At 43.8% G+C, this 16,290-nt stretch overlaps 1 protein-coding gene across 2 annotated transcripts in view; it reads left to right on the top strand.

Moving 5' to 3' along the window:
• ETS1 (ETS proto-oncogene 1, transcription factor) overlaps positions 1-16,290 on the top strand; it is a 72,910-nt gene that overhangs the window by 41,086 nt on the left and 15,534 nt on the right. Inside the window, exons 4-6 of one of the 2 annotated variants that reach the window (XM_049857669.1) lie at positions 2,688-2,765; positions 4,135-4,383; positions 8,897-9,157. In XM_049857669.1, coding sequence (XP_049713626.1) covers positions 2,688-2,765; positions 4,135-4,383; positions 8,897-9,157 — 588 coding nt within the window. The remainder of the gene's footprint in view (positions 1-2,687; positions 2,766-4,134; positions 4,384-8,896; positions 9,158-16,290) is intronic. The other variant, XM_049857670.1, reaches the window with a different exon arrangement.

Here is a 16,290-nt window from a genome sequence, read left to right as displayed (position 1 = left end):
AGTCCTTATTTCAGACCCATGCCCTGTTTGAAGCAGCAGTGCCCATAGCCAGCCCTAAGATGGCTTGTTTTCCTGACAGTCTTAATGCATACACCTTTGATCTGTGGCCGTGGTCATACCTGGTCACATTTGCAAGAAGGCTCAGCCTCTTGGAGCTGATAAATTAGATAGGCTTTTTTGCCCTCCACTGACTTGAAAGTCTAGGAGTGCGGTACCCTTTTTACATCTGGAGCAGCAACGGTGGGGTTATGTCAGGACACCATGTTGCAACCTTGCAATGATATGGTCTCCTCTACCAGGCTCTTCCAACCTTTTTGGACCAAGTGACTCATGTACCACAGCCCTGGCTGAAGACAGAAACAGCAGCAGGCGGCAAACTTGGGTGTTTGCGTGCTTATTTTTCTGAATTTCTTCTTAAAATAAATTTCAGTTACCAGCAGTCAGCAGTGCCCTCCAGCTGACTGTAAGCCTAGAAGCCCGCTGCCCTCTCTAACCCAGGCCCATCCCTTCCCTGTGGTCACCAGCTCCAGCCCTTGGCACAGATGCTGGGGAAAAGGGAGCAAAGCTCAGGATTAGCACTTTTATTCCATACAATACCTTCCTTTGTTTAAGAATATTTTCCACTCTGCGATCCCCAAGAGGGACCCAAATTAGATTGCTCTGGGCACAGAAGTATTATCTTTATCCCTTCTCTCCAGCTTCTGTTGAAAAATAAACAAGCCCAGTGAAGGAATAGGTGAACCTGTGACTGTGATGGCAGGGGACCAGTGGGCGGGCAGCCGCACTGGCTCCCTGAAGCTCCAGCATGTTCTCCGTGGAACTGTACCTACACCCACACGCACGTGTTGACACCAGCGACCTGCTTATAGAGGGGAGAGACATGGCAGGCTCATAAGCTATCTGATTTAACGGTTGACTTACAAGCACAACAGCCGATTCCACCAGACTGTGTCACCCAGATATATTCTGCTAATACAATGTTTCCCCGTCTTTATCAAAATGGAGCTCCCTGGTGTTCTGGAGTGTTGAGGCAGGTCTCTGATCATAGTTACCGATAATACCTACATAGCATGTCCTTGTTTCCCAAGAGCTTGAACATACATTTTCTCTTTTGATTCTCAAAACAACCCCATGAGATAGGACGGGCAAGTTCTATTATTGTCCTCATCTGTAAAATGAGGCTCGGGTTAGGTGATTTCCTCAAGATCACTCATTTCCTTAAACTTGGGGCTTCTTTTTTTACTTAACCTCCTGTCCCATGTTCTTCGTAAGATAATATGGCCTCATGGGGAGCCTCTGGGCCGCTAAGTCCAGTTTGGCCAACCTGACTGCAGAGGAGTAATTTAGGAGAAGTGGACTCAGTATGTTTGAGAACAAAAGTTCTATCACCCCACCCAGTCTCCTATTGAGAGAGGCAGTAAGAATCGTCCCTCTCCAGATCTTTGAAGGGCTGACCAAGGTGTTTGTACTGAGGCTCTGGCTTTTGTTCTGAAATTAAACGAGAACAGCTCATTACCAAAAGAACATAGCTGCTTGGGGCGTGGTGGAAGGCCAAAGGTACAGGGGATGTTTCCATCTGATAAGCTGTTAAAGCAAAGTTTAATCATTTTATCTCAACTGGAAACTGTTTTTCTCTGCAGGCATAAACTTGTTTTCTCTGCAGTCTCTTCTCCCAACCAGCTATCAAGTACCTGGGGGAAAAAACCCAAACCAACACTCTCTCTTTATGTCTGATTCTTAGAGTGAAATGCAATCAGAGCACTCCAAACAAGAATCAGAGACCACACCATTGGATTCTAGACTAATAGAGAATCCCAAAGGTCCTCAGAGCCCAGTGGAGAGCCTTTCTATCCTTAGTTACCCTTTACAGATGTTCCTCTCTCATTCCCAGGGAAGCTGGTATCTGGGCAGCAGTTTGGTTACATTGTTTTCCTCTCCCTGTATATGGACCCAGTCATATTTCATCAAATGGAGTCACCTGCCTGGTGTCCTGCTTCTTGCCTGGGCCTGAACTTGAAACCTGAGTGCAGTTAAAAAACAACAACAACAAAAATCATTTGTTAGAAGAAAAGGAGGGGAGAAACTCTGTCTAACCGAAAAAAAACCAAACCCATGGCCGTCGAGTCGATTCTGACTCATAGTGACCCTATGGGACAGAGTAGAACTGCCCCATAGGGGTTCCAAGGAGCACCTGGTGGATTTGAACTGCCGACCTTCTGGTTAGCAGCCGTAGGACTTAACCACTGTGCCACCAGGGTTTCCCTAAGTGTCTAAAGACTACAATATATTCCGAAAAGTTGTTGGAATTGATAAGCTTGAAGGTTGGGGACTGATCTTGGTAACGCTGGAGATGTCGTCTGGCCTTTGATTCTGGTGTGGTCCACACACATACAACACAGACTCATCTAGAAGGAGAGGCCAAATGCCTTCTCAGCCTTTAGAGATTACTCACTGATCCCCTTTCCAAGATATTAAATCCCATTTTGTAGCAACCGAAACCATGCGCTTAGCCTTCCCTTTGTGATCTCATCCTTAGACAAGGCCCCAGTCAGGGCAGACTCAGACTCCAAGCTCAGTTCAAGAGCATGTGGCTCTTCTCAGAGGCGGGGTCATTGTGCTCCCTGTATCCAGGATCCTTGTTACTCGTGTGTTGACCTTTTGTTCGTTCCTTGCCCTGTCTGTTGCAGAGGATGTGAAGCCGTATCAGGTTAATGGAGTGAACCCCACCTATCCAGAGTCCCGTTATACCTCGGATTACTTTATTAGTAAGTTCATCCTCCACACCACTTTCCTCACCTTGCTCAGGGTAAGGGGAACCTACAGAGGGGTCCCTGTGCCAGCTGGCCTCAGGCTCCTTCATGGTAATTCCACAGAAAATAATAATTGCTGAAATACAGAATCCTCTTTGTTATTTATTTTGTTATTTGCTACAAAGGCGTAAGCTTTCAACCATTTATATGTTTTATTAACCAGCAGGTTCCCACTCTAACTCTCAGATAAGGTACCCTGGTGGTACAATGGGTAAACACTCGACTGCTAACTGAAAGGTTGGCATTTCGAAACCACACAGCTGTGCCACGTGAGAAAGACCTGGCGATCTGTCTCTGTAAAGATTATAACCAAGGAAACCATATGGGGCAGATCTGCTCTGCCACATGGGGTCACTATGAGGTGGAATCCACTCAACAGCACCCAGTAACAACAGAGCTCTCTGACATCTTCCACGTACCAGTCACCCAGTACATCTGCTGTAAGAGAATACCACATGACCCTAAACTTACTTTTAAACCCCTAAATCTTACATGATCTTGTGCACGATGGTGGCCACCAGAAGGTTGGATTAGGGATTTGATCTTGGCTTTTGTTCTTTCCTTTTTTTACCTGTGGGAATAAGAGTACCTGTTGCCGTCATCAATTCTGACTCATAGTGACCCCAAGTGACAGAGTAGAACTGCCCCATAGGGTTTTCTTGATGATAGTTTCTCTGACACTCATCCTCAAGAGTGTGCCAGGAAGTGTTAAACTCTGTTGCAGACACTAAGCCTTCTCCTTCCTAGTGTGAGATTCCTAAAGTATATTGGAGGAAGAAAGGCCTGGCGATGTACTTTCAACAATGAAAATCTTCCGGTTCCTTTGTGCGTGGGGCTGCCATGATTTGGGAGCCGACTCGGCAGCAGCTAACAACAATGACAACAACAAAAGCCTGTTGGAGAGGTGACCAGAGGAAGAGAATTAGTGTAGAACAGTTCTTATCTGATAGGCTAGAAAGGTTGTCTTAAAAAGATTCATTTTTATTTTACTTTAATCCAACAACAGTAATTAACTCCCATGCATCAAGAGTTTATTATGTGCCAGCAATGGTGCGTATATTCTCATTTGATCTTCACCACAGCACTAGGAGGAAGGTTGCTATCCTCCCTATTTATAGCTGAAAAGGCAGAAAAGGGAATTAACTTGCCAAGGACCATAGTTATTAGGTAGTAGAGTGAAGTTAGCGATCGAGGCTCTTCTGATGTAAATATTTTCCTCTTATTCTCTAAGGTAGCCAGCCTGTTCCACATCGTGGGGGTGAAGAACTGCTGGCTTTAATAGAAAGCTCTCCCCTCTCCAGCTGCAAACCCTCTCTGTTTCCAGGCTATGGTATCGAGCACGCCCAGTGCGTCCCTCCGTCGGAGTTCTCTGAGCCCAGCTTCATCACAGAGTCCTACCAGACACTCCATCCCATCAGTTCCGAGGAGCTCCTGTCCCTCAAGTATGAAAATGACTACCCTTCAGTCATTCTCCGGGACCCTCTCCAGACAGACACCTTGCAGACTGACTACTTTGCCATCAAACAAGAAGTCGTCACCTCAGACAACATGTGTGTGGGGAGGACCAGTCGTGGTAGGTTAGATTTCATCTCTAAAAGCTCTTGAGTTCCCAAGAATTACCTAACTTGGTGAGTTTTCTAGATCCCAGGTTTTCTTATGTACTGGCCCTGTACATTGCTTCTTTTCAGCTTGCTTTTTTTTTTGTGTGTGTCTTAGACTGTGTACGTATTACGAACTTTCCATCATGGACTTGTAGCCAAGTCCATCATAATGACAGAAACAATGGGTTCATGGTGGCTTTGAAGTTTGGCAGGAGAAACAATCAGGTTTCTTTTTTTGGGTAAGATATTTTACCCAAATAGTAACTGTAGCTGGATGTAGTGGTTTTTTTGAGGTATGTTTTATTTTCTTCGAGAGGATCTTGCTCGAGGAGGACGCAGTTAAGTAAAAATGGCGCGGGTGACCTTTGGGAACATCACTCAACTTCGCATGCCTCCCAATCATCTGCAGTCACAGTGCACATCCCGGCCGGGGACCTGGCAGGACCTCTGCTGCTCAGCCCGGGAGCCTTAGCCTTCTGTGACTTCTTTGGTTTGGGAAGATACAAGATGGTTAACCAATGGTTCATTTGGAAACAGTCATCAGCAGTGTGGTGAAAGTGTGTATTTAGCTAAAGGACCAGAGAAATAGGTGACCAGAGCTTCCAAAAGAAGAAAATGTTATTGACATGACTATGATGATAATGATAAAATTTTTCACTGATGGCAAAGTAAAATGTTGCAAAGTAGAGCCAGCTGACATAGGCAGAAAGAGGTAAACAAATAGACCCCGTTTTTAGGATCAGGCCTTAGACACTGAAGCAAACAGCACACCTAGGAAAGTGTGCAGATTGTTTTGTTTCTGAGAAAAGTACAGTATCAGAGGGAGGGATTTGTGCCTTCAGGAAGAACCCGCCGGTTTCTAAGAAGTTGAAAAAGATGACTTTTCAGGTGGATAAATGGGAACGAATAACAAACAGAAAAGAAGAAAGCTGATCAAAGTGGCACTCAGAAGCCCTTAGTAAGGGAATACCGGACAGGCATGGGTTGGCCTCTTAGTTCTGCTCACAGGCTGACCCTGATGTCTCTTCTGAGGCTTTCACAGAGGACCCCAAAGGCATTTTTACTTTGAAGAATCACCCCCCTCCCCCAGGCATTATGGGCCCTACACATTGTCACCTTTTCAAGTGTTCAGGCTCACACTTCCTCCCAGCAGGCCCTGCATAGGGAAGGTCCCCGTCAAAATCAGAACTTGTTATCTTCTCTCTCAGGGCCCCAGGGTGTTTGGGTTTCATACAGAAGGGAATGGGTGGGGCCAGCCCCACCTTCCTCTTTCTGACTCTCTTTTTTTAATATTTGGGCGTATGTCTATTTAAATACATATACACATGTGTTTGTACCTGAGTATCTTTTTTCTCAGGATGGTCAGAGCATTTAAAAGACATTCTTTCTTGTGGGGGTTTATATATACATATGTATGTGTGTTGTTATTGGTGCCATCAAGTGGATTTTTAACTCATAGTGAGTCCATATGACAGAGTAGACTTGTTCTATAGGATTTTCTAGGCTGTAATCCTTATGGGAGCAGATCGCCAGGTCTTTCTCCCTAGGAGCCGTTGGGTGGATTTGAACCACCAACCTTTTGTGAGCAGCTGAGCTCTTAATTGTTGTACCACCAGGGCCGCGGGTTTGGTCTCAGCCCGGTTCTAACTTTGGGTAAATTCACTCTCACCGTGTTCGTAAATTATGCCTGGCTTTGATTTTTTTTTTTTTTTTTTTTTTGCAGTTGGTCATTGTCTCTTCTTCTTTCTCTTGGTTCATGTCTTTGGTCCTCACCGTCCTGTCAGCCCCCAACTAATGACTGTAGACCAAACAGTGACCCTTACAAAGGGACATTGAGGCAATTCTCTCTGGCTTCACTCCTCCTTTCTCATTCCAAGTTTCAGGCCACACAGGGAAGGACCATTTTGTGCAGGGCTGCTTTTTGCATGTTGGGAGTGCTGTAAACAGGACCTATTCCAAGGGCCGATTGAATCTGAGATGGTCTGATTTGTCTAGACTGAAAGCATTACTGTTGGCTGATGATTACTAATAATAACCATAGTGTTCATATAGTGCATTATAGCACACAACGTGCCTCTGTATCCCGCTTACTTGAACTCTAAGAGCTGTCTTTGTGCTGGTTGCTCAGCGAGTGAGTGTGAGGCTACCCCATCTATTGCTTTGAGTGCTGGAGGTCTGCTCGCCAGAGCCAGATGGCTTTGGAAAGATCTTGCTGAGGCATTTCTCAGAAAAGTTGGTCATTGGACGTCTTAGAGGATACATGCTGCCCTGCATGAACACAGTAGCATAACCAAGTGTCTAATCCAGTTGGATTCAACCCATTTTTTGGGAGAAAATACCCATAAATGAAGGTTCCCAGCTCCAGGATTGTGAAATAGAGCTAAAATGAAAGCAGCCTGCTGCTCTAAACCGCAACTCTCAACAGACTTGCATTTGGCTTATGTTTGAGGGGTTGCCAGAGAGGAGTTATGGCCTAGTTCAGTGTTCTTGCTTATTGGGACTCCTTGGAAACTCAGCAGTCTTGCTTGTGGAAATTCTGGTCTCCATGCCTCCAAAAATAAAAACGGCTTATAGAGAGAGAATTCTTTCAGAGAGGCTCCAGTATAACAACTGCCTAAATATCAATGACCTGGTGGGGTGTTCTTCATGAAAATATAAATCTTCTCTCTTAGGCTTTTGGCATGTTTGCTTTGTAGAGAAATTGAATGACTGTTAAGATCAATAGCTGGTATGAGCAAACACCTTTTTATGAGATGCCACAAAATTTCCTGTGCTGTTAAAAAGAGGCTATGACATTCTTCTTGTGGGCTGTTTTCCTGAGTCATTGAATGTGAATTTCTGGAAAGGACAGTTCCTTCATTTTTAATCACAAGAAAGAGTTGCACATGTGACCCATGGACTGCATAGGCGAGGCTCATAACTCCGTGAAGCTCTTCCATATGCTTCTGGAGATGACCTTCCTTCAAATGGATGATTCGAAGAAGGAATGAGATGAAGCTTTTAAACAGCCACCTTTCTGTTACAACCAGTGATGGAGGGGCCAAGAGGTCCAGAAAATCTGAAACAGTGGATTATTTAAAAAAAAAAACAAACAATGGAATTCATTTTATTTGGGATTATCTTCTTATTTAGGGACAATTTCCTAATTGCTGCATATTTGGGCACCTGTTCATACTTGACTTTCATCGTTTTGAGCAAATCCCCATCGTTACGTAGGGGAGAATACACTGGAAGCTCACCAGTCTGAGGATGGACAGGCCAGCCTTACTCTGGGATTTGAAATTTATAGTAGACCAGCCACCCATGAACCACTGAGAGTTGACTTACAGGCATTTCTACACAAACTTGGTCACTTCATTTAGTCTCCTGACTTGTAATGAATTGAGGTGGTCGTCTAGTCTCATGATTTAACTTAGGTTGCCTGAAAGGCATCTAAAAGTAGAACATGGAAAACATTCCTGTGAAACGTTTCGGCTCTTAGATGCATTTATTTTCCTCTAGAATTTTGTGTTAGCCTCCTTTTTAATGGGCAGTTTTGCCAATGGAAATTTCTCCAGGAGCTATTGTGCAATCGCAGCAGCTGTTTATAACCTGGTTTGGGAAATTAATGAACTTGCGTGATCCTGTGGTCAGCTAAGAATGACTTAAAGCAACTCACAGAGTGAAGAGTTTCTGACATTGCCTTGGACGTTAACCCTTTACTTGACTCTTGTTTTTTATCACCTGCCATTCTCCAAAGAAGTTTATTTTCAAGTCCAGCGTTGTACATGGACAGGACAAAGAATAAAGATTTCTGTTTAGAAAAGCGACAGTATTTTTTTTTATCACCTGGATAACATATTTTGTAACTTTTTTCTCTACTTGAGAAGGAATAGAGGCAGGGCTTATATCTCATTTTAAAATAGTATTTGGGAAAAATGCTAAAAAAATAACACTTTAGTTCCAAGGCCAAGGAAGGTCAGTCTGCTCTTAGTCTAATGGAATTTTTTTCTTATGACCAAAACATTTTGCCCAATTGGGCCTTTTGAAATCACCTCATTGGCTTGAGTTGGAATAGGGAATTCAGCCTAACGCTGCTCTGATTTCTTCCAGTTTTCACTGGGTCTAAAATATTAGCCAGAAATTCCATAATAACGTGTGTGCTTCTCAGCTTTTTGATGTCTGGCTTTAGAATTCTTGAGGTCCTAAATTTTCCTGTCTGTTCCTGACAGATATGAGCTGTATTCAACTGTGAATCTCTGAACTCAGAGCTGGAAAACAGGGCACAGAGTGGGAGTGGACCCTCATATTGTGGCCCAGGGCAGCTGCTTTCCCCAGAGCAAACCCACAGCCCTGAAGCTTCCATTCCCTCTGGCCCCCTCCCTTCTTCCATCCCTCCTGTGGATCTGATTAGCAGTCTGTCCTCTGATAAGAGGGTTTTTACAGCTGTTGTTTTTCCCAATCCCTCCTCCCCTGTCCTCTTCCTACCTCCTCCTTTACCTCTAGGTAAACTCGGGGGCCAGGACTCTTTTGAGAGCATAGAGAGCTACGATAGTTGTGACCGCCTGACCCAGTCCTGGAGCAGCCAGTCATCTTTCAACAGCCTGCAGCGTGTCCCCTCCTATGACAGCTTCGACTCAGAGGACTATCCAGCTGCCCTGCCCAACCACAAGCCCAAGGGCACCTTCAAGGACTATGTGCGTGACCGTGCTGACCTCAACAAGGACAAGCCTGTCATTCCTGCTGCTGCTCTGGCTGGCTACACAGGTAGGCACCCTACAGCTACCTAGGCAGCCTCGGTGGGTGTGCATGTTTCTGTGTGCATATACCCAGGGACTATGGCGAGAAGGAGACTCAAAGAAGTCAGTGCAATTTCTTTAGCCATTCTGCTTGGGAATAGCCAATAGAATAGTAGTATTCTGCTCCCAGGGGCCATTTCTAAGAGTGGTAGGAAAAACCTAGATTTTTTATATTTTCCCATATCTGGGGAAAGGGAACTGTCATAATTTGGTGCCCCTGGAAACTCTGCCCAGTGGCCTAGTGTCAGGGGACTTTTCCTGGCCTGCTCTTGGCCGGTATTTCTAAACATAAAACACAGCAGCCTCTTTCAAAGGCCTAAGAATGTCTTAGACTCTAAGTCCTTCTATAGTATAGTACTTATTAGGCCTGCTGTTCAAATGTCAGCAAAGTGTCCTTCGTCACCCTAATCTCTGTCTAGATCCATCCTGCCCTACGTAGGAAACCTGTTTTCCTTACTGAGCTGTAATATCCTATTTAGAGTAAAGATCTCAGACTGAAGGAACAAAAGCAGTGGTAGTGGTGCGTGAAGGAAGATCCTAGAGAAAGGAGGATGTAGGTTGAGAGCTTGGCTTCTCATTGAAAATCTAGTAGTAGAGCAAACCAATTCATTCTCCAAATGGGGTGTGGCATATATGTTGCGTAAATTTGGAAACATTTGAAGAGTAGATCAGAAATATCCATGAAGTATTGAAGTGTTAACTATCAGATTCTTTCTGTAAAGCTGTAGCATCTTCTAAAAATCAGAAAGTGTGTTGTGAGTGGAACTTACTTTAAGCTTTGATCATTCAGATGTGAGCTTGGCCTCTATTGGCTTAAATTTCCTCCACCCTAGACGGGCTACTTTTTGGGGACTCTGTGTGGGTTACGAACTGACCTGGCTGAAGACAAACAACAGAAGCTGTGTTTCTTCTGAGCTGTCTGATCTTTAGCGTGTGCTAGACCCTTATTCTTGCATTTAGGGCAGCCTTGTTTTTCTCTAGGAGAACCAGCTGCCCTTAGAAAACAATTCAAATGCTTAGACAAATTATTCTCCCTTCAAAGTGAAGGAATGTGCCTTTTTGTTGCATTCCACCCAGCCTCTAGTGCAGCTCATTGAATGAAGTAAGTACTCAAGAGTTATGTTTATGTTTTGGGGAGCGACAAAGTCTCTATATGAAACAGGACTCACATTTCATAGAACCATACGCCAGGAAAAGACCTTAAGATCACCTACTCTATTCTGTCGACAACATGCCTGTGATGTTTGCTCGAGTATCTCTAGTATGTGGGTACTTGCTACTTTTCGAGGAAATTCTTTTCCAACTGTGAACAGCAGATTACTGGAAAATTTACCCATTTCCATTAAAGACGTCTGGAATGAGGGAAAGCATATTAAGTCTCTCAGGATATACAGAGTGCTGGCTCTCTAGGTATTTTAAGAGCTACACCTTAGTTGGATATACTGATGAAGGAGGGGGAAGTGCTTCTTAATTAGGAAGAGAAAGAAAAGGCCAAGGTAGCTCTACAATGACTCCATGGACTTGGGAGGCAGCAGTGTATCTCTGAATGATGGTGCCCTTCCGGTTCTTGCGGTGCAGGGCAGACAGTGTCCTGTTAGTCGCTCAAGTGCAATAGTCAGCCCTTCTATAGCTCTTCCACCCTCACTTCTAATAACAAATCTTCCACTTAGTTTCTCTCTTTGTTAAGTATATTCCTTTCTTCTCCCTAGCGCAGTTGCCACCATCACCACCATCAACATTCTCAATGATAATTCCCCAGTTACAGCTTTCATGAATCTCTCTTAGCATCTAGGCCGGGGATACTGAAAATACAGCTAGCTAGGGCAGTTTAGTGGATACTGAAGTTAAATGAACTGACTTAAGTTCTAAAGATTGAGTTTTGTTCAAAGAAAGCTGTGAAGTTTATGATTCAGGGTCAACTATCAATGGGTGAGATTCTGGTAAGGATCCACAGACACACTGAGAAGTCTTTCTACAAGTGGCTAAAGCCTGGTCTCCACCTAGATGTGAACTCCTCTGGAAGTGTTAACTGTGTTAGTTATTGGGTTTTCTAAACGGGGGCAAGTAATGAAGCCTGCAGAGCTAATAGTCTGCAAGAATGACTGAAAGGGTTTTGGCTAAGATGGCCATAGTACCATGACAAGGATTATCCAAGACTTGAGGAATCTTTCCCAGACTGTACCAGTTTCTTGGAGCTCTTACTAAGGAGAAGAGGGAAGGGATAAGTTGGAAATTCTGCGAACTAAGAATGAGTGTGCGATACGAATTAGGGACATGAAACTGTCATCAAGATAACCAACGCTAAAATGCTGCCTAAGGGGCTTCTCTGCAGTCTGAAGGCAGAGCCAAACAGATCAGAGCATCAAATGCGCCTTTAAGCACACACCCAGGACGTCTGGAACTGTGAGTTACGTGTGATGTCACCCTTTTTCTTGGACAGATTGTTTAATAGGTATTCTTTCTTTTTTGTTCTATCTTGCTTTTTCCTTTTTTTTTTTCTCTCCAAAAACCTGTTGCCATCAAGCCAGTTCCAACTGACAGCGACCCCACACGTGTCAGAGTAGAACTGTATCCCATTGGGTTTTCAGTGGCTGTAATGTTATAGAAATGGATCTCCAGCTTTCCTTCTGTGGCCCCACTGGGTGGATTTGAACTGCAGACCTTTTGTTCAACAGCCTAGCGTAAACTGTTTACACCCCTTGAGGACTTGTTTTCACGCCAAACACAGAAAAGGGAATAAAACATTGATTGAGTTGAGGCAAAGGGGGAGGGTAACTATCAAAGAACTCGAAGATGATGGACATAGTCATTCGAATTAAAAAACATTTTTTAAAGCATCTCACCGTGTTTCTTCGTCATAATTGAGGATTTAACTTTTCATGCACCTCACATGGTGCCGAGAACAATAGCCCAGAAAACAGAAGTCCTCTGTGCTGCCTCCCAGCTCTAACACATGGTATGATTTTGGGTGAAGTTACCTTGTACTTTTTCTGCTTTTAGTGAGGTAGCTGTGTTCATCCTGATCTTGGTGGGAGGCGATCTGTGAAAACATAATGGAGCCAAACATATTAATTAAAGAAATGAGTGCTAGACTTTGCGTGAGATGTAGAAGAAAAAACTCAATTGTGACAAATCAATTAATTCAGCATATTGTTCCTGTGCACATATTGAGTATAGATAAGTGCTAGTAGCCCATGAGGGTTCACTGTCTTGTTGAGTTCCAGATGTTATACATGTCGTTAGACTTGAACTGGATTTCCTTCTTGTTGCTAGCCCGAATGAAGGTCAGGCTTGTTAGGCATGTGAGGGGTGGCCCAAATGTTGGTGACTTTTGTTCTCTGCACCATGCCTGGTAGCCATCTCCTCCCAGCAGTGCCGCCGATCTGATATGGGAGTTCCCTGACTCTTGCACCCCGGTACGGCCCCTCCTCATTTCAGACACAGTGCTAGGGCATGGAGAAGGGAATGGACCATATCCACCCAGCTCCTCTACCACCTGAGGAGCAGGCAGTGACTGCAGAGCCCTTAAACGGGTCTTTGCTTTATGCAGACATGTTAAGGTGAGTCAAAGTTTGGAAAAGTACTTTGGAAAGTGGAAATCTTTGTACAAGTGTTAGGAATACTTTTTTATTGCTCGTGAAAGTGGCATCTATTTTCTCTCTCAAGGTCTCTTCTCCTTCTCTGACTGTTCCCTTAAAATTAATGGCTCCAGGGTACGTGTGGCCACACAGTATGAGCACTTGTATCTTTACGTTGCTGCTACTTGGCGTGAACAACGGGTGTGTGCTTGGGTTCTCTGAGCTGGGAAGAGAATCCGTCTTTTGGACATTACACTAGGAGCCTAGGTCTTTGTCCCTGTCACCTTCAGAGGAATGCATTTTATTTCTTCATATGATGTCTTAGTTACTGCACTGTAAGTGTGGAAATCAGTTACAAACTGAATTTTCACATTCTCTTGCACAGTTACATTCTTCCTTCAAAGATAAGAAAATTGCATCAACCTTCTCTGGGCTCCCATGGCAACTTGTTAAATTAGGTCAAGATGTGGGGGCAGATAACATGGCTTGAAAGCCTGCCTGTGAGCTGAGTTAAGAATATATCAAACGTAATGCTGGCTTCCGCCAAAATGTACCTTCTTACCTTGCTATGAACTGCTTATGGTTATCAAACTGATAAAATCAGAAAGCTCTATTTTCTCTTGTTCAAAGATACATCCTGAAACCCTTCTAATTACAAAACAATCTGAGAGGAGTGGCCCAGTGTCGTCTATATATTTTATAGACCTGAGCAGAATGCTTTCTAGATCCTTGAAAAACAGAGACATCTCTGGTTGGTTGGTTCGTTTTTTTTTTTTTTTTTTTTTCCAATTTTAGTAGGTATAGGCTAATATATCCAGATTATCAAAAATGTACTCTTCCTTCCTTCCCCATTTTATAGATAATGAAATTGAGGCACAGAAAAAGTAAATTATGCAAGGCAATGTACAGAGATGGTAGCTTCTGAATGAATCATAAATGCCAGCTATCTCTCCTGACGGAAGTTTCTTTGCTCCACCTTAGGGATGGTGATGCTCATGGGTTATCTCACTTGTCCCTCGTGAATGATTAGGGACCTTGTCTCCACTTGTCACTAATTAACACCCTACATGTGGGTTAGGGGCGTGTGGGAGAGGGACCTTTGGCTTTAGCCCTGAGTTATTGGCCTGTAAATCACCTTTACTGAACTTCATTCCAGATTGCCAGCCAAATCCACAGGTAAAGAGTCCAATTCCTATCCCTTGTATGGTTGTTACTGGGCTGGTCTGTTGGTAGATTATGAATGAAGTGGTTAGGGTCTTCTTTTTTTAGGGAGTCTGAAAAAAGGCTAAGGCCAAAGCCATTTATTAACTGTAACAAAATTTTGTTTTATAATTATGTGCACATTTGTAAATATACAGACCCTCAGTTGCCTTAAAGCTAAATTTGGGACTATCTGGAATTCAGATTCCAAATATTTATGTATGAGACACCACAAGAGAGGCACGCATCTTAAAAAAAAAAAAAAAAAAAACGCATCTTAGAGAAGGAGAATTCTGGTGTGTGAGAATTCTCCTCACCACTTCATAGATGGCACTAGAGCCAGTTTACATCACACAGTAAGAAAGCCCCTGAGCTGGACAGAGAACCTTGGCGTTCTGGCTCCTAGTTCATTTTAGGGTTCAATAACCCAAAAAAAAAAAAAAAAAAAATTTTTTTTTTTTTTTTTAACCCAAAGCTACTGCTAAAACATGTTTTGGAAAACAAATAGCTTTACTGTAAAAGAGAGTGCTTCAGAGTGCTCTAATTCAGAATGAAACCTGAGATTTGGCAGCATGACCTGAGATCATCGTTTTCTGAAGGAAAGCTGAATTGCAAAATCATCTCAGTGTAGTCAGGTACAGACAACTACTGAGGGAACGTTTGGTATGAGCCTAAGCTAGTGATAAAGAAAGGGGCCAGCAGAGCCAGTGAGTAGTGCAATATGAATCTGTGCAGAAGATTCTTAAAATTCTAAGTCCAGGTAGGTACGTTATTAGAATACTTTTGTTGTTGTTGTTAGTTCCTGTTGAGGGGGACCCAGACTCATGGTGATCCCGTGCACAACAGAATGAAACACTGCCCAGTCCTGCACCATTCCCATGATTGGTTGCCGACCAGACTGTTGTGATCCGTAGGGTTTTCACTGGCTGAATAGGGACACTTTAGAGCTTTTCGATTTGGAGGGATTAACTGGGCAAAGCTCTGGAATATCTCTTTCATGACCATTGGGATACACGGTTGCCCACCCACTTTTTCTGCCCCTCAGGTTCGTTGAGAAGCTGCTTGCCCAATGACAGTACATGCTGCCTCAAGGAGGGGGCCTTTATGACTGTTTGAAACTGAAAAAATGGGCGCGTGCTGCAGATTACTATTTCTACAGGGTGTTGTTTGAGGTCTGTGCATTTTGGGCAGGAAACACAGAAATTTTGAAAATGTTTCTTCGGGGGAGCATCTGGGGGTAGAATTAGTGGGACAGGGTATGCCCCTTGGAACTTGGAGGGTAGGATGGTTGGTGGGGGCAAAAAAAAAAAAATACTACCTACCAAAAATTCAACAACACCGAATGATTCAGCATGCTTCCATTAATGAAACACATAGTATCAACAAAAATTCAAAGCAGAAAATAATCAGGTCTTGAAAGATAAAAGCTTCTCAGCCTCCATAGAAATGCTGTTGATAAAAGACAGTTTGCATGATGAAAATCAGGAAGAATCAACTTGTTGACAAGAGCATTAGTCTCATAGAACTCTGGTGCCCACTCTGCACAGTTGCCACCTTTCACAGGGAGGCCCAGGGAATTGATATGTCTAAATGAGGTTCTTGGCTGGGCAAAGACAGGATGGGCTTGCAGGCAGATGTCATAGTCTCAACATAGAGTATCCCTGGGCTTCCTGGATGGAGAGGAAGAGAAGATCTTGGCGCCGTGATTCACAGTGCAGGAAGCCAGGCAGATCCCTCAGCCATAATGGAGCTTTCCTCCCAGAAGCATCTCAGGAGCTGGGAAGGACTCTCCTATGTTTGGTGGTGGGCCCTAGGGAGTCCCTGGTCTGGACTTTGTGATCTCCATGGAGTGATGGGGTAACATGTCGTTGAGTTATTGATGGGAAATTGATGAGAGATACTTTGGAGAACTGGAATGGAAAATTCCCTGAAAGATCTGAACCTGCCTGGAGCAGAAGCCTGTTTGTATTGCCTGCATGTCATTGTCACTGTCTTTGCTTTCTAACGCATTAGCTTCGTGACAGGTTTTCTTAATCATCTGCCACCCATAGAAAATGGCCGCATAGTAGGACGATTATCTTCTCTCTTAATTTCCTTAAAAAAAATTTTTTTTTTTTCTTTAAAAAATGTGACAAGCAGAGGCTCTGTTTCCACTGGTTTCCTTTGAAAGTAGCAGCTGGCTGAACCACCTCAGCGTTTTGACCCAGATATGGTAGTAATTTTCAGGCTGCCTTTGGGGCACATGAAGTTCGCTTATACTTTAAATATACCTCTCCCCTTGATGCTGTTTACAGCTATTTGAAGCCTAGTGGGTGCCTGGGTT

The sequence above is a fragment of the Elephas maximus genome, chromosome 17 (genome assembly GCF_024166365.1).
Source record: "Elephas maximus indicus isolate mEleMax1 chromosome 17, mEleMax1 primary haplotype, whole genome shotgun sequence".
NCBI classification, from domain to species: domain Eukaryota; kingdom Metazoa; phylum Chordata; class Mammalia; order Proboscidea; family Elephantidae; genus Elephas; species Elephas maximus.
The sequence above is the reverse complement of the archived record's forward strand: the minus strand, read 5'-3'. Positions and strand labels throughout refer to the sequence as shown.